Here is a 21543-nt window from a genome sequence, read left to right as displayed (position 1 = left end):
GGCAGGCGCTAAACCGCTGCGCCACCCAGGGATCCTGAGTTGGGAGTTTTTATTGCCTATTAAAAAAGTTTAACCTAAAGATGACACTCAGCAGAGTTGAGAAATTTGAGATTTAAGAGAGCAATTAGAGGCAAAAGTACTGTTAGGAGGTAATTGCAGTGAAAAAGAAATGAGATCAAAAAGGCCTAAATTAGTGTTGTCACTTATAGTGGAGAGAGTTCAACTGTTGGGACTTAATGATTAATTGACATAAAGTTTGAGGAATAGAGCCCAGTAACTCCCCTTCTGAGAATTTATCCATGAGGAAATAATTGAATGAAATGAGGGGTGGTAGTTTATATTTGGGATCACAAAACCCAGGAACCTGGGTTAGTAATAGAAAGTAGTAAAAATGAGTGAAATGGGCGAGTGAAGAGGCCCAAGGCTAGAAGGGAGAACTGGGGAATCCTCTCTAAAGGATGATGCTGTTTCTCAGCATAGGCTGATGTGCCATTTGGGAACAAGAGACACACTGTTGCCAAATCTAGATTTTTTGAAAGAATCCAGTAATTTGGGAGTTCTAAAAATCCTAATTTTAAAAAATGTAGACCATGTATTATTTTTAATAGCACTGTGACTTAACAAAACACGCCAGTTTTTAAACTATGGTTTATATACATGAAAATTTTTACTGCAGTGTTATTTATTAGACTGAATATTTGGAAATAACCTAAATATCAGATGATATGGTTAAATAAATAATAGGTTGAATGTTATAACCATTCAAAATGGTAAGGAAGCTGTGAGAAGTGTTTAAAGCTTAATGCTAAGTGAATAAAGCAAGAGACCAAAGTTGTACATCTATGTTGATTACATCCTTGTAGCCATTTGGATTTAGTTAGAGAAATTGATAGATTGATCAATCAGTAGATGGGAGATTAGAAGGGATAGTTGTTTTGAAGTACTGAAATATGCATTTCATTTTGGTTACAATTCTTTTTATATTGCTGTAATGTTTCTTTAATTGGAAAAATAATTTTGGCAAGCTTTCAAATCTGTAGATCATATTTATGCTTTATTTTAACATCATAGAATGTTTAAAGGCCTTAGGCTATATGGAACGTGCTGCAGAAAGCTATGGCAAAGTGGTTGATCTGGCCCCCCTTCATTTGGATGCAAGAATTTCACTTTCCACCCTTCAGCAGCAGCTGGGCCGTCCTGAGAAAGCTCTGGAAGCTCTGGAACCAATGTACGATCCAGATACTTTAGCACAAGATGCAAATGCTGCACAGCAGGTAGGCTCTGTCACATAAAAGGAAATTTCTTGGTGGATTATACTTTTGAACTTTTTCCTCCATTAAAGAGGCCTCTACAGCATATATCCAAAAACTTAATTTTAGCTATCAAATTCAGTGTTTTTGAAAAGTGATTTTGAATCTTAAGTTTCAGCCTCTTGTTAGACATTGTAAATTATAGTTTCTAAAATATTAGATCTTAAATTGTGAAAGATCATAAAGCAAATGTTCTTAAGGTTGATTTCTAAAATAAAACTTGTCTGTGCAAACAAAGCAACTTTGAGAAAGCAGTCTTGTCACATTATCCTGTTTGTTTATTTAGGAACTGAAGTTATTGCTTCATCGTTCTACTTTGCTGTTTTCCCAAGGCAAAATGTGTGGTTATGTGGACACTTTACTTACTATGTTAGCCATGCTTTTAAAGGTGGGTAGTGGTCTTTTTGTATATTAGTATTGTTGATTTTTTAAAGGTTTAGAATTTGATTTAAACATAGATTATAGCTGTTTTGAAGAATATTCGTTGGACCCATAGGACTTTAACCTGATCCTAATGTATAAAGCAAAATTGTTGAGTTAGTTTAAAAATGAAAATATATTTTAGTTTAGAATTAAATATAAAAGAAACAAAAATTATCATGATTAGGATTTAACTAAAGTTTGGGTAAAAGTTTTTTTAACTCACATTAAATTCATTACTATTGCCAGAACTTGACAAAATTGGTGGTTTTGAATGTGATATTGCTTGAAGTACAATTATCTGATAGAAATAGACCGAGAATCTTGCTAAAACATAGATTATAGCTGTTTTGTAACTGTTCTACTCTATTAAACTTTTACAAATGAAAGTCAGATATAGACAGAAGACTTAGAGGTTAATGGTATATACTGTTGGCCTTTTAACAACATGGGGAAAAAAAAAACATGGGAATTATGGGCACCAACCCTAACGCAGTTGAAAATCCATGAATAACTTTTGATTTCCTAAAAACTTAACTACTGATAGCCTCTATTGACTGTAAGCCTTACTGATAATGTGAACAGTTGATTAACACATATTTTGTATGTGTTATACACATGTGTTATACAAACATGTGTTATACAAACATTATATACATATATACAAACACATTTTGTATGTGTTATATAACACATGTGTTATACAAATATATTTTGTCTGTATTATATACTGTATTCTTACAATAAAGGAAGCTGGAGAAGATAAGATATTAAGAAAATTAGAAGAGAAAATTCATTCATAGTATTGTACTATAAATAATCTATGTATAAGTGAATCTGTGCAGTTCAAACCTGTTTTTCAAGGGTCGACTGTAATTGAAAGCTTACATGAAAGTGTAAACTAGAGTAAGTGAAATAAAATCTTTGCTAGTACATATCTAGAAAAGTGAGAACCACAGCATAACCAGTTATGTTTTTAGACACTCCCATGTGCTAAAATTATTCCCTTTGCAAAAATGTTTTCCACATGTGACATCATTTCTGAGTCTTGCATTTTTGCAGGGAGATTGTGTGTGTGTGTGTGTGTGTGTGTGTGTGTGTGTGTGTGTGTGTTATAAATTAATGTCAGTTGCCTTCTTTTTCCCTACTAAGGTGTGATCTCAATTCCTCTGGTAAAAAAATAAGTCTATTCATCCTCTTTTAAGTGTTAAAATACACAATAATTTGGCGTCTTTTTTTTCCTGAAGAGGATTTTAGGCACACTTGCAGTACTTGTGACCCAAAGATTTTTTTTTTTTAAGATTTTATTTAATTGAGAGAGAGTGCATGTGAGCAGGGGGAGGAGCAAAGGGAGAGGGACAAGTGGACTCCGTGCTGAGCACAGAGCTTGATGCAGGGCTTAATCCCAGGACCCTGAGATTATGATTTGAGTGGAAAACAGATGCTTCACTGGCTGAGCCACCCAGGCGCCTCCCCCATAGATTTTCTTTAAAAAATTATATGACTGAAGTGCCTGGCTGGCTCAGTCATAGACTGAGTCAATAGAGCATACGTCTGTTGATCTCCGGGTTGTGAGTTTGAGCCCCATATTGGATGTGGAGATGACTTAAAATCTTAAGAAATTATATGACTAAAAAATCTCAAATTATCATCTTTAATTCAGGTAGCCATGAATAGAGCCCAAGTTTGTTTGATATCTAGTTCCAAATCTGGAGAAAGGCATCTCTACCTTATTAAAGTGTCAAGAGACAAAATATCAGACAACAGTGACCAAGAGACAGCAAATTGTGATGCAAAAGGTAATTACATTCATTTGCTTTATTATATAATATATATTATTTATTATGTAATTATATTTTTGGCTGAGTTGAAAAATACTCATGAAGTATCACCTGATAGTAATCTAATTGAAAATATACCCTTCTCAAATAAAATGAAATTTTCTATCCAGATTCCTTAAGTATAGTAAACTCATTTGATGTTAAAAAGGAAAGGTTAGGTTATATAAATTACTTTTAAAAATTAAAAGGAAAACATCTTGGATCTTCCTGTGAAGAACTTCTGACTTTTTAAGAAGAAAATAAACCTTATTTTAAGAAATTTGTGAAGATTAGATGGCAATATAAATTATTATATTTGTCCAGTAACTTCAGTTACATTTCATCCTCTATTAAATTCACTTTTGGCAAATGTAGCAATATTTCTATGACTAGAAACTCTGAAACTAAATTGTTTTGACCCAGTCTCAAGTAATATGACTTTAAAAGGCATCGATTTTTAGCTGGTAATGCATCAAGTTATTTTTGGGTCAGGTTATTACTCAGAAAACTTGAAGTCTAAACTGCAGGTTTCAGTCTAGCAGAAAATTATTTCATTGTTAATCAATTCAACAGACATGTTTTAAGTAATTGTTACAGGCGTGGCAGTGTACCATGGGGTAGGATTTTAGAATCCAGAAGAACTGAATCTCTATAAGCACATTATAAGGAACTAACATAAGCAAGGTTTTGAAGGGGAGGAGTGTCAGGAGAGGAATGAGGGTCAGCTGCTCGTAAGCTAGCCATAAATGCCCAGAGCCCTACCATCTCTCCAGTCCATAGATTCTGGGCCCACCCAAATGGTAGACTCTCTGCTTCATGTGTTTAAGATTATATTTCCTTAAGTTATATTTTTCTGTATATGTGATCCTGCCTGATTTTTTCTTTTTTTTTTTTTATGATAGTCACAGAGAGAGAGAGAGAGAGAGAGAGAGAGAGAGGCAGAGACACAGGCAGAGGGATAAGCAGGCTCCATGCACCGGGAGCCCGATGTGGGATTCGATCCCGGGTCTCCAGGATCGCGCCCTGGGCCAAAGGCAGGCGCCAAAGCACTGCGCCACCCAGGGATCCCCTGCCTGATTTTTTCTTTCCATATTTTTTTATTTCACGTTCATTGTTGGTTTTTCTTAGGCTCGTAAGGTTTTTTATGTTAAGTTCATTTCCTCATGGTGGGGATCACATTACACTGGTGTGTAAGGATAAGGTGAATGAGGCCTCCTTAATGTTACATGCACCTTTGTACTCTGATTTTTTCACTCAGCATTTTGTCACAGATGTTTTCTCCTGCTGCTGTCTTCCCTTCATAGCTGTTCATAAGGAATGTGTGGTATTCCATTGGATAGCAGTTTCATGCTTTGCTTATTCTCTTATTTTTGATATACAGTTGCTTCTGATAATTTTCTTTTGTGGATAATCATGTAGTGAGCATATTCATCCCTATATATGTATCCTTTTTTAAAAAAGATTTTATTTATTTATTCCTGAGAGACCCACAAGAGAGAGGCAGAGAGAGAGAGAGAGGAGAAGCAGGCTCCTCACAGGGAGCCTGATGTGGGACTCGATCCCCAGACCAGGATCATGCCCTGAGCCAAAGGCAGATGCTCAAACCACTGAGCCACCCAGGCATTCCTATGTAGCCATGTCTTTGACTTTATAGGATAGATTCTCAGAATTCTGGGTCAAAGACTAAAAACTAAAAAGTTTTTGTGGCTTTTGATTTTTCTCAGACAAGGCAAAATTTTTAGGGAAAGGTAGTTCTGAGGTAGAGAAAATATAATTGAGATTATAAAAAGATCAGAACAGTCTGAATCTCAAAGTATGAATTTTAAGTCCTTTGCTAAGCAAACATTTGAATGTCTTGTATGTGTAGAACCCTATATCTGACTCCAGTCATGGAACACAAACTTATTCTGCCCTGGAGGACCATATATCCTAGTGAGCTCCGAGAGATATAAATGAAGTAGCTAGGCTTGGTAGCAGACAAATCCAAAGTAAGAATTACCTGGAATTGCAGATTGTTAGGCAGAGCAGAAAGAGTGGCTAGTATTGAAGGTAGTGTAAACAAGCAGCTTCATTGTCAGAAGAGTGTTGGCAAGAATTCAGGCCCATAGAACTGTGGTTATTAAATTTAACCTTAAAATTGATCATATGAATTTTTCTAATACTGCTGTTTCTGAAAAACAGTGTCCTGATTTTCACTGGTATCATTTTAGCAATATTTGCTGTACTCACAAGCGTCTTGACAAAAGATGACTGGTGGAACCTTCTGTTGAAGGCTATATACTGCTTATGTGACCTGTCCCGATTTCAAGAGGCTGAGTTACTTGTGGATTCTTCATTGGAATATTACTCATTTTATGATGACAAGCAGAAACGCAAAGAACTAGAATACTTTGGTCTTTCTGCTGCAATACTGGACAAAAATTTCAGAAAGGCCTACAACTATATCAGGTGACTTTCCAATAACTTATTTTAGATTCTTTGAAATAGTATGTGTATTTACTTTGACTTAGTCTCTCATGCTCAAGAGTAATAAGTTGTTTTATTTTAACTCTTGTTGCTTATGGGTTAATTTACATCATTGGTGATTCTGAGAGGCATGCCTTCTCATGTATTTAGCCTCTTGTGCCTTAGCTCCGCATTATAAAATGGATATCATAATACTCCACCTGAAAGGATTATTTTGAAGGTTAAGTGAATTATTTATAAGGCCTTTTAATAATATCTGGCACACATTATTAGGTATTATTCACTGTTCATCATACTGCAGTTGTAGGGCAGCGGGGAAATGGTGAAACTTAAACCGCTTGATTCTTTCTGGTTTAAATAAAAGTTTTGTTGAAAAGAACAAACAAGACGTAGAAATACTAACTTAAGCAGCATTTTCTGGGAAAAATCTTTGTGTAAATGTTTCTGCTTAAATAGATTGAGACAATCTGCTTTTCTGTGGAGGATTTTGCGGCACTGAAGGATTTCATTCTTAGAAATCAAAAGTTTTTCTTTTTATGTGATTTCTTACCCTCGCCCTCTTTCTGCGATTTTAGGGTAATGGTAATGGAAAATGTCAATAAACCTCAACTCTGGAACATTTTCAATCAGGTTACCATGCACTCCCAAGAAGTGCGACATCATCGTTTCTGTCTTCGCCTAATGCTGAAAAACCCAGAGAATCATGCCCTGTGTGTCTTAAATGGACACAATGCGTTTGTATCTGGTAGTTTTAAGCATGCACTCGGTAAGTGTCCTGGACATGACTTTGTCAAGTGTGGATAGTGTGGTGGTGAACAGCTAGTCCTCGAGAGCAGCATACCTGTGTTTATATAGCAGCTCCCTCATGACAAATTATTGTACCTCCCCTGTGTCAGTCTCTTTATCTCTGAAATGGAGGTAATAATTGGACCTTACCTTATAGATTATTGTGAAAATTAAATGAGTTCATAAAGTGTTTAAAAATGCCCTGGCACATACAGTAAATAAATCACTTAAGTATTGGCAACAATGATAATAATTAATTCTAATATTTATTTTCCTCTTGAAGCTTTGGTTTCAGAAAACTGAAGTAAGTCCTAGTTCATTTTAAAGGTCAATAACTCTTCCTGCTTAGGCTTGATTTTTTTTTTTTTTTTTCCTTAAGGGAGCATGCATGAGCAGGGGAGGAGCAAGAGAGAGTGAGAGAGAATCTTTTTTTTTTTTAATTTATTTACGATAGTCATACAGAGAGAGAGAGAGAGAGGCAGAGACACAGGCAGAGGGAGAAGCAGGCTCCATGCACCAGGAGCCTGACGTGGGATTCGATCCCGGGTCTCCAGGATCGTGCCCTGGGCCAAAGGCAGGCGCCAAACCGCTGCGCCACCCAGGGATCCCGAGAGAGAATCTTAAGCAGGCTCCACTCCACACCCAGCATGGAGCCCAACACAGGCCTTCTTTCTCATGACCTGAGCCAGAATCAACAGTTGGAAGTGTTATTAACCAACCGAGCTGCCCAGGCACCCTGGCTTGTTTTTAAAATAATTTTCATTTATTATGGATGTTTTGCCACCTGTTTTTAATCTGCTATAATACAAAAAAGGGTAAAGATTTGCTGAGGGGCACCTGGGTGGCTCAGTCATCTGCCTTCAGCTCAAGTCATGATCCCAGAGTCCTGGAATTGAGCTCCATGTCAGGCAGTCTGCTCAGCAAGGAGTCTGCTTCTCCCTTTCCCACTTCCCCCTGCTCGTGTTCTCATTCTCTCTCTCTGTCAAGTAAATAAATAAAATCTTTAAAAAAAAAAAAATTGCTGATAGTTTGTTCCTTTAGGAGGTAAGTATGTCAAGATTTATTTACATGGTGCTTGCTAATCTAATTAAGCTCAGGAAAAATTAATTACTTAATTTTCTATAATAATCAGAAGCAAACAAGTAGAAAAATACCTGGGCAAATGTTTAAACTGAAAATGAGGCATGTATCTCTTGCTGCTAAAAGTTAGTGTTTACTTCTGAATAAACTGGGATATTGGCTATTTAATACTTTAATGTTTCTTCACGTATGGGCTGGTATTTTTATAATTGTTCAGTAGGTAATCTTGAACATCAGGTGTTGAGACTGTCCTCTACTGTTTGCGCTTTTTGGAATTGTTTGTTTAATGTTAAGAAAATGTAAAATAGAGATTTAGATTGTTTTCTTATACTTAAGACCTTTTATAGAGGGTAAAAATAGAAAAGTCCAAATGGTAGTCTACCATCTGTGCTGCTAAAGAGATTCTGAGGTGCCATTCCTTCTGGCATAGAAGCTAGAAAGAATGGAGGTTTTTATCTGTGTGATAAATTATAGGTCATCCCTTTATAAGAAAATTTTGCTTAAAAATTTGCTTAAATTCCCCTGTCTCATATACTTAAGCTTTTGACATGAAATAATTGCATTTATAGAATACATGGAAACAAGGAAAACATCTTTTTCTCAGGAAAAACAAAATAGTGCTACTTTTGAGGAAACCATACCCATAATCTAAAAAACAAAACTATTTTTCTTTTTCTCAGCTCCATGATCCAGCATATTTAAATTTATAAGACAAATCGATTAATTTTACAAAAGAATTTGCCAAAAGACACATTCCCTTATTTCTTTTAAAATAGATTTAAGGTCATAAAATTGTGATCACAATTAATAAATTGTTTATTTTGGAACTATTACTCTACGTGGAAATGTCTAGCTGTGCCTAAAAGAAAGTTACTTTTAGTTGCTCATATTTAATCTTTGTAGTCAGGATACGTTTATAGGTAAATCCTCCTAATTTTATCATATCTTATACATTGTTTTTAAATTCAAATTAAGGTGCATCTGGTTGATATTTTAGAAAGCACACTTTGCATATGTAAAATCAGTACTGTTTAGCCATAAAACATATTTGAATAAGTCAATAAATAAGGAAATATGCTCATGTCATACCATGTGACATGATCTTTTTTCAGGACAATATGTGCAAGCCTTTCGCACCCATCCCCATGAACCTCTCTATAGCCTCTGTATAGGCCTAACGTTTATTCACATGGCATCTCAGAAGTATGTATTAAGGAGACATGCTCTTACTGTGCAGGTAATTTATTTGGATTTCTCATTACTTGGTTTTATGTTCTTTAAAAGTAAATATACTTAATGCTTTTATTTATTTTTTTAAACAATTTTTTAATTTTTATTTATTTATGATAGACATACAGAGAGAGAGAGACAGGCAGAGACACAGGCAGAGGGAGAAGCAGGCTCCATGCACCGGGAGCCCCATGTGGGATTCGATCCCGGGTCTCCAGGATCGCACCCTGGGCCAAAGGCAGGCGCCAAACCGCTGCGCCACCCAGGGATCCCTACTTAATGCTTTTAGAATATACTTAATGCTTTTAGTGTCCTGCTTCAAAAGTAACATCTGTTTAGTATACACGTTGAGAATTCCCAACACCTCCTTGTGTTCAACACTCATGCACTCAGCCTCTAGTACTACTCCTGGCTAAGACTTATGTAGCCATGTAGAAAGGGGACATAACCAAATAATATAAAAAGAAGACACAGGAAAAAAAAAAAAGACGACACAGCAGAATCTGGATGCTTCCTTATACTCTAGAGCCCCCTGAGGCCTTCAGTTTTCTAGGTCCTGAAGATTGATTTATTATAAATCTGTTTAAAAAATATATACATACAGGGACGCTTGGTGGCTCAGCAGTTGAGCTTCTACCTTTGGCTCAGGACATGATCCTGGAGTCCTGGGATTGAGTCCCATGTTGGGCTCCCCGCAAAGAGCCTGCTTCTCCCTCTGCCTGTGTCTCTGCCTCTCTCTGTGTGTGTCTCTCATGAATAAATAAATAAAATCTTTAAAAATAAATGACAAAAAATATATGGATCCAGTAATGTATGAATATGTGATTATGTGACTGTTTCCTTACAGCATCAGCATTGTTAGTGTTAGCATCACTAACAAATTGGTCTTTTAAAGCTTTCTTGGTTCTTACAGCAATTTGAAATTAGTCTTTTTATTTTGTTTACTTTTCTTTATAGATTGTTTTCTCTAATAAGAGTATAATCTCCAGGGGCACCTGGGTGGTTCAGTTGGTTGGTTAAGCATCTGACTTTTTTTTTTTTTTTTAGATTTTATTTATTTATTCATGAGAGAGGCAGAGCTACAGGCAGAGGGAGAAGCAGGCTCCCTGCAGGAAGCCCGAAGGGGGACTCAATCCCGGGACCCCAGGATCACACCCTGAGCTAAAGGCAGACACTCACCCACTGAGACGCCCAGGCCTCCCAAGCGTCCGACTCTTGGTTTTAGTTCAGGTTGTGATCTCAGAGTTGTGAGGTAGAGCCTACTTAGGATTCTCTCTTCCTCTGCCCCACCCCCATGTGCACATTCGCTCTTTTTCTCTCTCAAAAAAAAAAAGATATATTCCCAAGAGATCAGGGAGTCTCTGTTTTGTTCACTACTGTATCCATAAAACTTTTGTCATTTTTATGTTTATATGTTTGATGCATGTTAAGACACGTTTTTTTAAGTAGTTATGAAAAGAAAGAAAATGTTGGCTTGAATGGAGTGGCAGGATTGAGTAAAGAATTTTTTGTTTTGGTTTTTAAAGTAAAATGGTTAAAAAGAAAGCCTAAGTTCAAATGTTAATTGTTAAAGATGGATATTGAGGTTCATTATAATGTACTCTTTTGAATATTTGAAAATTTTCATAATACAAAGTAAAAAATTAAAAACCCAGAAATTCTCCTTTTCTTGGGTATTTATTTGTGGTATTTGTCCACTTCTTGCTCTATGCTTTTTTTTGTCTTAATGGATACTTTTGCTGTATTAAGTAATGGAGGATTGTTTGTAAGTCAAAAAAATACGTAATGAGCACCCAATGTGCTGGGAACTGAGGATATAGCAATGAGTATAGAGGCAGAATAATTCCCTGCCCTTATGAATCTTATATTCTGATAAATATTGATGGGAAGTTTTGATGGATTGACTCATTATTAAATAGTTAAAATAATGTAGTTTTTTGCCCTGGTAGAAAAAAAAATTTATATACTTCAAAGTAATTTAGAAGCTAAATTTCAAATTATAGTTAAACAGCAGTTTTTAATCAGTTGGAGATAGAGATTAAATAACAAGAGATTGGCGTATGGGAGTTTGTTGTCCTAATCTCTTGTACTTTTGTGTGTGTTGAACATTTTCCATTAAAAAAAGTTTCTAAAAACAAGTTTTATTGTTAATAACACGATTCTTAAATTGTTTTAATTTCTTATGAACCTATTTATGCAACATGACCATAGTTAATTTCCCTTTGGAGTACTTAAAAACAAACTAATTTCATATGTTTTACTGCCTTTCTTACCTTTATATTATACTATGAAAGTAAACCTTTTGTGATTTCTTATATCTGTATTTAGTATTTTATAGACAGTGTATATTTGGGCCTTTAGTGGATGATGTGATAAAAATATTAGAAATATCACATTCTTAATACTTTTGTCACATACTTTTGCTTCTATTTCATTAAAAATTGTCATATTTTTGCAGCTTTTATATTTGATTCATATACCTAAGAGATAAAATGGTTATCCCCATTACCTAGTTTTTAAATCACTAGTTATTTGAATAGCATTTCATAGGTCTCCTAAATTTGTTAATTTCTTAAAAATGCAACAGGTAACTCAAATCCTATTATTGTATCAAAAGACCTGCAAGTTTATTTGGGTTGTAACATTTCATCTGGGATTACTATTCATTCTCAGATTTTTGTAGTTTATCATCTTAAAATATGAAGATTCAATATTTCTCTGAGACTAATAGTTTATCGGCTGTACTTAATAGACAACCGTAATTTTCACTGGCGTAGAGGTCAGCCCACATAAGTGGGCTCTTTTATTATGCAAAATGTGTGATTTATTTAGTGAACATAATTATTTTTATCTCTAAAATGCTTTAATTCTAAAGAATCTATTAATTTTTATTATTTATTTAATGAGGAAAAAATTTGTGACCATTTATTAGAAGGCAGATCCACCCAGGGAATAGTGGCATTTTATATTCTATACTCACAGGTAATACTTTTTTATTTCATTACTTAACATAGGACACTTGCACTTCTGCAGTTTGTAACTTTCTGTGGCTGGTAACTTGAAGCTACATTAAAAAGGAAAATGAATGCAGGAGAAGGTGAAGAAGCAAGTTACTTTTTGGACACTGTGACACACATGGAGCCTGCATTAGTATAGCTGTGCTCCGAAATAATCAGTTTTTCCATAAAGTCTGAGTCAGAAGCTTTCAGGGGGAAAAAAAAAGTTTTTTGGGTTAAGAATTCATTAAGGTCCTGAGAGGTGACTAACAGAAAGATACCCTTTACCCAGAAAAGTTATAGTCAAGTGAGTTTGTCCCTGAGAAGAAACCTTTCTAAAATTATCATTGTCATTAGAAGGGTTCAGATTTTATATTTTGCTCAAGTTTTTAGACATCTTGAATCAAAAAGTTTATTGGCCTGTAATGTCACAAATGCCAACTTGGAACCTTAAAAAAGAACTCCTGTGTCATCAAAGATTATGGATCTTTGATGTAAGATTATAGATTACGGATTTGTGACTTTGGCTTTGTTTTGTGTGACTGTTTTTGTCCTTAGGTTAAAAAAAAATCTTTTATATCTTCAGAAGAGTTCTTGACTACTCTGTGATGTGACAGTACGCTGCAGACATAGGTTCTTTTAGGATGAAACTGTCTCTTTTTTTAATATTTATATCCTGTACAGAATACACATATATTGGTTCAAATACATACTTGTCAAATCAGTATAATACTGAATTGTTGATCTCTTTGGTAGGGCTTTTCCTTTCTTAATCGATACCTCAGTATCCGTGGGCCCTGCCAGGAATCATTCTACAACTTGGGCCGTGGCCTTCACCAACTGGGGCTGATTCATCTTGCGATCCACTATTATCAGAAGGCCCTGGATCTCCCTCCACTTGTGGTAGAGGTATTGTATGGTTTACTTTTTTTTTTTTTTTAAAGATTCATTTAATAGAGAGTGTGTGTACACATGTGAGCAGGGGGAGGGTGCAAAGGGGTGTGTGTGGAGAGAATCTCAAGGAGACTTCATGACGTGAGCCAAAATAAGAATTGGTGTTTAACTGAGCCACCTAGGCACCCCTGTATGATTTACTTTAAAAACTGATGAGTCATTTTATCTATAGAGAAGTGCAGTTAGTTCATGTTGTAGTCCAGACAGTGAAATAAATTACATATTAGAGTGTATGTTCTTTCTTTATTGAATGTATTTACGTAATTGTGTTCAGCAACAAGTAGATCTTTGGCATTCTGGCCTTGTGACCTGATCAGCAACCATGTGGATATACACAACTTGTGGTTATGACATTTCAGTTACCTTAAGGTAGCCCCTGTGGTTTACAGGTATGAGCTGGGAGACAGAAAGCTGGAGTATTGATTAATATAGTTCACTGTTCATTTTCAAGTTCACTTGTAACTAACATGTATTTCTTTATAAAGATGAAAAACCAGTATAAATTTTCTTTGAAGATCATGTTAAGATAGGATAAAGTGTTGCTAATACTATGATAATGTATGTTTAAAGTCTAATTTTAATTTCTGAAGAAAAAGTATTTTCATTGTTAATTTTTTTAAGTTGTACTCGTAATCCTCACTCCTCACATACCCTCAACAACTGTTTTGTATTACCCTTGTTCAACGTTAGTCATTAAACAAGTAAATACATATTTTTATAGTTATGCTGATGAAATGTATATACTTTTGTGTCATTCAGACATACCTTTAGGTATTGCTCCTTAAGCTTTATAGGCATAATTTTCATTGTTGCAGGTATTTTTACAGTTGACTCCAAAATTTTGTATTGGGGAAGATTTAGAAACATAGATCTAACCTATTCCATTGAGTTCATTGCTTTGCTATTTAAGTAGGACAAAAGGCAATAATACCCCTAGGGTAATTACTATGATTAATTTAGCGTATGCCTTCCTATACCTATCCTGTAAGTGCCTTTTTATTATATAGTACAGGTATTTTTTTTCCCATCTGGTCATTTGTGTTATTATTTATGTCTTTTTAGATGTGTAAGTTTTACATTTTTTAATGAAATCCTATCTATTAACTTTTTCCTTTCTAGTTCCTACTTTTGCTATTATACTTAAGAGGGCCTTTCCTTTTTTCTTTCTTTTATTTTTATTTTTTTAAAGATTTATCTATTTAGTCATGAGAGACACAGAGAGAGGCAAAGACATAGGCAGAGGGAGAAGCATAGACATAGGCAGACGGAGCTCGGTGCGGGGCTCAGTCCCAGGACCCTAGGATCACAACCTGAGCAAAAGGCAGATGTCTGCTCAACCACTGAGCCACCTAGGTGCCCCAGGAGGTCCTTTCCGTATTTTGTTTGTTTTCTTTTTTTTAGGAGGTCCTTTCCTATCCAAGATTATATTATTATATTATTATATTATAATTTTTTTCTTTTATGGTTTCATTTTTTTAATCCTAAATTCTTAATTCAAGCTCATTCAGCTTGTGAGACTTTTTAACTATTGGCTAGACATTTTAAATCATTTAATAATGCACTTAATTTACAGTGATTACTTAATATTACAATGATTAACTGAGTCAGCATTACCTAATAAAAATTTAGGTCCAAGGTATTTGCCTAGTTTTATTTTTTTTAGTATCATGAATTTTAATATTTGAATGCTTACACTTACGAAACAGTATTTTCCATAAAATTGTCCTGGTTGTCAGTCTGAAATACAGCTCAGTCATGTATCTTTTCCTCCTAGGGAATGGAAGTTGACCAGTTAGACTTACGAAGAGACATTGCCTACAACTTGTCTCTCATTTATCAGAGCAGTGGGAATATTGGAATGGCTCAAAAGCTTTTGTATACCTATTGCACTATATGAAGTACAACTGAGAAAGAAGCATGGTGCTCTGTGTGTGGACCAATTATTTTCTGAGGGCTTAATATTAACCCCAAAATGGAAATGACAATTTCAGAATTATCTGTGTATTTAGTTTTTCATATGTGATAATGATCTTTTGATAGATAAGCAAAATTATTCCTACAAGAATTTGTATAGTTCTGTCATTTTCTTTTTATATTTCTTAGTAAAATTGTCCCCAAAGATGAAATGGAGAATGTTAACCTTTAAGCCAGCTTGGGGTTGAATATGCTGATTTTTTACTCTTCATTCATCTGTGCATTCGGAACTACATGTTAAACACCTGTGTACTAGGCCCTGTGATGGGTGCTTGGAATACAATATTAGAGCAGAAATGACTCTGAGTACAGTTCTTTAAATACAGAATTTGCATATTCAAACTTGAATATATATTCATTTGAAGGAGATGTTTGTTGCATTTCTGCCTACATTATCATTGTTGAGTCATCCAATTTATTTGTGCCCCGTTGCTATTGCACGGGCAGTTTCTCAAATACATAAAAAGGAAGTTGCTTACTAAAGGAAAGATGAGTTAGGACTCTTTCTCATATTAACACAAGTATGTAATTAATTCACTTAGCTCCTCAGATAACTATTTGAAATGGTTATGTAGTAGGAAGACACATAATTGAGTTAATCTTTTACTTTTCACCTGCATGTATCTTTGTTGTATAGATCGAGACCTGGTAGGCTGGCATAATTCAGAACATCCTGTTCTGAAGCAGATAAAAAAAAAAAAAAAAAAACGCATTATCAATGTTGGTGGCTTTCTGACAAAAAAATAGAAAAGAGAGGACCACATTCAGTAACATGACATAGTTTCAAGATCACTAGGAATGTAGGAAGGCTAGGTATATGGATAAAGTATTGCTATGATAAACTATGAAAACTAGATTAAACTTTTATTAAATATGGTATGTTCTTGAATCTAAATAACAATACTTTTAAGATATAGCATTGATCTACTAACATCTTTTGAGAGTTTCTTTTTAGGGGAAAATGCTATAATATGTGTGTGGATTATAAGACGTAGTGTAATTGTGAGAGGAAAACAAGTATGAGACTTAATGGTGAAAGAAATACAGCAAGGGCTTTGTAGGAATTCTTATCACCCTTTATCCTGTATACATAACTTTGTAGTTGAAAAGCAAAATTTGTATATAATAAGTAAATGTATCATGCATTCTGTGTGTGTATTTAAATGTGTATATAATTTAAATAAATTCTATTTTTATAATTAAAACAGTTTCACATGCTTATATGTTTTATTTCATGCCATTTGTGGTACTGATAAAGCTAATATCTTTGACTCTTGTGAAATTGAGTATTCGATATTGAGTTCTTTTGAATTAAACTATGCTATGAAAAAATAAATAAATAAACAAACTATGCTATGACTCCAGCTGAAGTGCTGAACAGCCTTGCAGGAAACTTAACTCTCTCTAGCAGTATTCTAAGAAAAAAAGTTGACATTGCATGAATCTGTTTAGCATTTAAAAGCATAGCTACCATTTTCTGAGTGTGCCAAGTACAGGGCTGGGTACTCTAGATATGTCTCTGCTCCTCTCAGGGAATCACCTGCAAGGTCGGTATTATTGCTGATCTTCTTATCGCCACCTTATAAATGAGAAATTAAATGTCATGTTCAAGATCACTAGCAAGCTCCTTCACAGGAACATACTTATTCTAGCTCAGAGTAAGAACATAAAAACTGAGCATGTTTATTTTAGAAAGAAAAAGGAGAATAGCTGTTATTGTTTTCTGTCCACTAGGCCTTCAACCTATTAAAAAAGCCCTATAGTAAGTAAACATCTTTGGAAGTGTCTTTCAAAAAGCTGATACTTTCTTACCTACCATCCTCACTCCAGCCAGGGGATGCTGACAGCCACTTCACACAGTAAGATTTTTTTCTATTGGTGTCAGTTGATTAATAAACTGAGCGTCTCCCACTCCAAGCTGGGCCAATCAGGAGTTTCCTCGCTCCGTCCTTGGGAATTTAGAAGTGAGATGGGGTTATTCTGTAGGATTGAAACATGAGAGTTTAGAGGACATTTTCTGCTTTCCCTGTGGGCTGACTAGCAGTTAACCCCTCCCACTGAGCAAGAAAAATAGAATCTATGTATGAAGCAGAGCTGGGAGATGCAAAGGAAACTCCAAGGGTTCCTAGAGATTTTCCGGTTCCCATTCCTGCCCCTTCTAAAGCTGTGTTCTTACCCATGGGTTCTTTGTATAAGATTAACCCAATTCTACAATTCCGCTTTTTTTCTTTTTTCTTTATTCATGAGACACAGAGAGAGAGACACAGGCAGAGGGAGAAGCAGGCTCCATGCACCGGGAGCCCGATGTGGGACTTGATCCCTGGTCTCCAGGGTCACGGCGGCCTGGGCTGAGGGCGGCGCTAAACCGCTGCACCACCCGGGTGTCCTGATTTTTTTTTTTTTTTTTTTTTTTTTTTTTTTTTTACAATTCCACTTTAAAATTTAGACTGGCTGGAGTTTTTCTGTTATTTGCACCAAAAATAGTCCTGATACACAACCATTCCATCTTTGTTTCCATTTACCCTTCGTGCTTTCCCGCGGCCTGCTTAAGGCCGGGCGGGCGGGGAGCCACAAGGCGGCCCCCAAAGCTCCGGGCCGAGCAGGGCTGTGCACGTGGCCGCGAACCGGGCGGGAGGGCGCGGAAGGCGGGTTCGGGCCGCGGCGGTAACGCAGAACCACGCGCTTTCCCCGGGCCGGAGCCCCAAGCCCAACTGCCAATTGCAACTTCTGAGGCACCCCGAAGAAGCGGGCCGACGAGCGACTGGACGCGGGGAGCACGGCGCACGGGGGCAGCCCCTGGACACGGTGCCCCGGGCCTGCTCAGTCCTCCCGGGCACGGGGGCCCTCGGCGGGGACCTGGGGGAGCCCGGCCGCCGAGCTGGCGCCGCGGAGTCCGCGAGGACGAGGACGAGGACGAGCCAGCGCACGCACAGCCGGCGGCCGGCAAATGGGACAGCGGGAAGCAAGCTGACTGACGCGACGGGTCTCGCAGGCCCGAGGGGGGGCCCGGGCCCGGGCCCGGGGGCGGCGGCGGCGGCGGCGGCGACGTCCTCCGGGCAGCGCTGCCCGGGCCTGGGGCCCCTCGGCCCCTCCCGCCACCACCACGGCGGGCGGGGGGGGGGGCGGGTCAGGGGCGGCGGCGGGTCAGGAGGGGCGTCGGGTCGGAGGTGGCGGCGGCGGGTCGGGGGCGGCGGCGGCGGGTCAGGAGGGGCGTCGGGTCGGGGGGCGGCGGCGTCGGGGCGAGAGCGGCGGCGGCGTCGGGACGGGGGCCTCGGCGGCGACGGGAGCGGCGGCGTCGGGGCGGGAGCCGCGGGCCTTGGCGGGGCCCCTGCAGCGACAGCTCCGCGGGAGCGAAGGGCGGGGCCGGGGCCTCCAAGCGCCGCGACGCGGGAGGCAGAGCTGAGGCGGCATTACCAGCCGCAGGTGCGAACGCGTGCGCGCGGCGAGAAGAGAAGGGAAGGGGAAACAGTCGAAGATCCGAGCTGATGACGCCCCGCGTGTAGCTGCTGAAACTAACCCGGTGGGAAGGTCGGGTAAATTGTCACCAGAAAAAATGGAAACTTTAAGAGGAGGAAACCTCGGGAGGAAACTGGAGGCTGCAGAACGGTCTGCACGGGAAGTTCTGGGCGGCCGCGGCCGGATCTTCGAGACGCGTTCGTATTTGGACGTGCTCGGCGGCCTGGTTGTCATTCCCGCGGGAGGAAACCATTCCTGCAATGATTTTTTTTTTTTTTTTACACTTTTATTCTTTACTTTTTTAAAGCCACTTCCGTGCCCGCCGCGGGCCCCTAGGCCGCACCCCCGGCGCAGCGCTGCTCGCTGTGCGGCCGAGCCCAGCCCCAGGACGCGGTCTCCGCAGTAGGTGGCGGTAGAGGCCTGCAGGTCTACGAGTGGAGCCCCTCATTTCATTGTCCTAGGGCAGTTACGCCAGCTTTTAACATTTCCCCCAAAAAAGCTTACATTTTTTTTTACCTGGGTAGAAAGAAGTCAGCACCCTCTTCCAGGCTTCGGCAGTCCCCTCCCAAACCGTCCCCTGAAGCCTGTCCCCGTCGGCGTGCGGGGGCCGCCGGGCCCTACGGGGTTTCCCCCTCGACCCCAGAGCCCGGCCCTGCCCGGCAGCCACCGGGGCGACCTCGCACGCCCTCGGGTTTCTGAGAGCACCCCGAAGTGGCGCCCGCCACTGGCAGTCCGCGGCTGGCAGAGCCGAGGGAAGCCAGCCAGGCCGAGGGGTGGCGGGACGCCTACACTTGAGGCGAGGGAGGCGGGTGCTCGCGTCGACGCTCCGAGGAGGGTCCGGCCAGGAGAGGGAAGGGCGGGGCCGGCAGCGCCGTGGCCCTCGAGGCGCCCCCTCCACGCCCCAGACGCTGGGAGAAGCGTCTTCCGAGTGACTCGCTTCACGGCCTCGGCCTGTCCTGTTCGGGCGGAGGCGCCGGCGCGCTTGGCCCGGGGGAGCCGGGGTGAGGCCGACACCTGCCCCGCCCGGCCCGGCCCGGCCCGGCACGCCCCGGGCGGGCGGCCCGCGGCTTCCCTCGGCTGAGGCTGAGGCTGAGGCCCCTGGGCGCCCCGGGCCGCGGGGGAGGGGCCCTCCGCAGGCCCCAGGAGGCGCGGGGAAGGCGCTGCGCGGCAGCTCGCGGCCAGCTCCGCGGCGACTGAAGGCCGGCTCCCACGCCTATTTCCCGGAGGGGACCGACGCCCCGAAGTACCCTGGTGGCTTCATCCGAGTTACGCAACGGGATGGAGTTTTCCTCCTTTCTCTCCCCGTCCCGCCGTTTTCCTAGAGGGTCCCTGGGAGCCTAAGAGCCCGACCCAGGGGCTTGGAGCCGCCGGAGCTCTGCGCGCGGGGCCGTTCGTCGTGTCGGTGACCCGCGCGGGAGGAGCTCAGGCTCGCCCCCTGGGGTGCAGCCGACCAAGGACCGGACCTCCCGCCGCTGAAGGAGGTCGGGGGAGCCCCTGCAGGCGGGCCCGCACTGTGCCAGGTGTGCCCGCCTGTTGTGCCCCAGATTGCGAATCCGAGAAAACCACCGAGGAGCCGACACCGCTGCAAGTACATGAGGGTTAATTAGCTTGGGTCCAAGTATGCCCGACACGGGGAGCAGGGCCTCGGACCCCAAGGGGAGTTACAGCTGGGTTTTTATGGGCTGGTCTAGGGGATTTTCAGAAGGGGTGGAGGCATTTCTTACGCTGTTTTCATTCCAATACCGGACTTTCTGTCAAGGGCATTCTGAGCTCTGTTCTTACTCTGACGTGCGACTCTCTAAGGGCGTTCTGCGGTTTTTCCTGTAAAGTTCAGCTCTTATTCACAGGGGCCTGAGATGGCTGTACTTGTGCTAACGCTAAACCTGAGGTGGAATGGCCTTAATTTTCTCAGTCTCCACAAGGTGTGCCCGCACTGTGCCAGGTGTGCCCGCCTGCCCTCCCAGACGACTCTACTTACTGGCTGTGTGAGGACACCTGCGTCCCCGCTGGAACGTATTTTTCCCCCAGTCGGCAGGTGGGAAATGGCTCTTGGCATTTGTGTGCCGGGAAGGTTGAAACCTAGCTTCTTACGTGCTCACAGACCTTTCGGGATTTCTTCTTTGAATTGCTTTTGTTCCATCCTCTGTCGATTTAAAAAAAAATAACTGGGCCTTATTTGTGTTGTCGAATTGTAGGTACTCTTTATCCAATCTGGAATTAAGTCTTTGTCACTTGTCTTTTCACTTCATTTTATGATGTCTTTTTGTAAGACTCAATTTTTTTTTTTCTTTCATGGCCAATAGGAAACTTCAAAAGGAAATGTTTAGGGAAGTGAGGAAGATCCTGGAAAATCCAGCAGGGTTCTTAGGAGGATCCCCGGAGAAGGCAGCCGGGCCCCCTCGCCACCCGGACTGACAGTGTAGGGAACAAAGGAGGGCCATGGAGGCAGTCTGGGTGAAAGTGAGGTTCTAGGAGCAGAAAGTGGGCGCTGGGGACCAGAGAAGGAGCTACGGAAATACGGTTAGGCTTCTCCGACGCAGAGGCAGAGGTGGATGTTGAAGGATTTACAGGGCTCTCGTTTGAGATACTGTAAAAGGTAAAAATACAGAAAGGGCGCCTGGCCTGCACGCTTGGCTGCCTAAGGGCTTCCTAGCAAACCTTGGCTTTGCCTTACAACACCAGTGATTCTAGTTTCCTCATGAAGCAGACGACTTTTCTAGGACGAGTCAAGAAGTTACATGTTGTTAAAGGCAGCGTAGACGGGGTGGGGGGTCTAGTACCAGCAGCTGTGGACCCGGTTCAGGTCTCTCAAGAGGCAAGAGAAACTCCTGAGGTTTTTCATTTAAAAAAAAAAAAAGTACTGTTTCAGGGTGCCAGGCTGGCTCAGTTGGAGGAGCATGCAACTCTTGATCTTGGGCTTGTGAGTTCGAGCCCCGTGTTGGGTGCAGAGATTACTTAAAAACAAAATCTGTTAAAAATTTACATATATTATTTCAATACTGACCTTTGATTGTTGGTGCTACTTGTATCTTGTTTGTGTGATTTTTGCTT

General features: G+C 40.4%; 2 protein-coding genes across 2 annotated transcripts in view; one reads left to right on the top strand and one right to left on the bottom strand.

Annotated features, from left to right (window-relative positions):
• The window catches only part of GTF3C3 (general transcription factor IIIC subunit 3), a 40189-nt gene extending 23950 nt beyond the window's left edge, over positions 1 to 16239 (top strand). Inside the window, exons 11-18 of the mRNA XM_055345464.1 lie at positions 1072 to 1274; positions 1597 to 1698; positions 3394 to 3529; positions 5761 to 5998; positions 6592 to 6782; positions 8995 to 9119; positions 12865 to 13017; positions 14837 to 16239. Coding sequence (XP_055201439.1) covers positions 1072 to 1274; positions 1597 to 1698; positions 3394 to 3529; positions 5761 to 5998; positions 6592 to 6782; positions 8995 to 9119; positions 12865 to 13017; positions 14837 to 14959 — 1271 coding nt within the window. The 3' untranslated portion in view covers positions 14960 to 16239. The remainder of the gene's footprint in view (positions 1 to 1071; positions 1275 to 1596; positions 1699 to 3393; positions 3530 to 5760; positions 5999 to 6591; positions 6783 to 8994; positions 9120 to 12864; positions 13018 to 14836) is intronic.
• A 2206-nt stretch (positions 16240 to 18445) lies between these two features.
• On the bottom strand, positions 18446 to 20548 carry LOC129522676 (collagen alpha-1(I) chain). The gene is made up of 3 exons (XM_055344970.1): positions 20471 to 20548; positions 19009 to 19705; positions 18446 to 18747 (listed from the first exon to the last, which is right to left on the bottom strand). Exons 1-3 carry the CDS (start codon positions 20546 to 20548, stop codon positions 18599 to 18601), a joined length of 924 nt encoding a protein of 307 aa, XP_055200945.1. The 3' UTR covers positions 18446 to 18598.
• Between the last annotated feature and the right edge of the window lie 995 nt (positions 20549 to 21543).

The sequence above is a fragment of the Nyctereutes procyonoides genome, unplaced genomic scaffold, assembly GCF_905146905.1.
Source record: "Nyctereutes procyonoides isolate TBG_1078 unplaced genomic scaffold, NYPRO_anot_genome, whole genome shotgun sequence".
NCBI lineage: Eukaryota > Metazoa > Chordata > Mammalia > Carnivora > Canidae > Nyctereutes > Nyctereutes procyonoides.
Note: the sequence above shows the minus strand (reverse complement) of the source record. Positions and strands in the feature narration are given on the sequence as shown.

What these genes read in the sequence shown, in the direction of transcription:
- LOC129522676 (XM_055344970.1), bottom strand. Translation starts at nt 20,548, where the DNA reads ATGCCAAGAGCCATTTCCCACCTGCCGACTGGGGGAAAAATACGTTCC. An exon ending in CAGGTGTCCTCACACAGCCA is followed by an intron (nt 19,706 to 20,470) that starts GTAAGTAGAGTC and finishes TCCGGGAAATAG; the next exon opens with GCGTGGGAGCCGGCCTTCAG. An exon ending in GCTGACTTCTTTCTACCCAG is followed by an intron (nt 18,748 to 19,008) that starts GTAAAAAAAAAT and finishes AAATCATTGCAG; the next exon opens with GAATGGTTTCCTCCCGCGGG.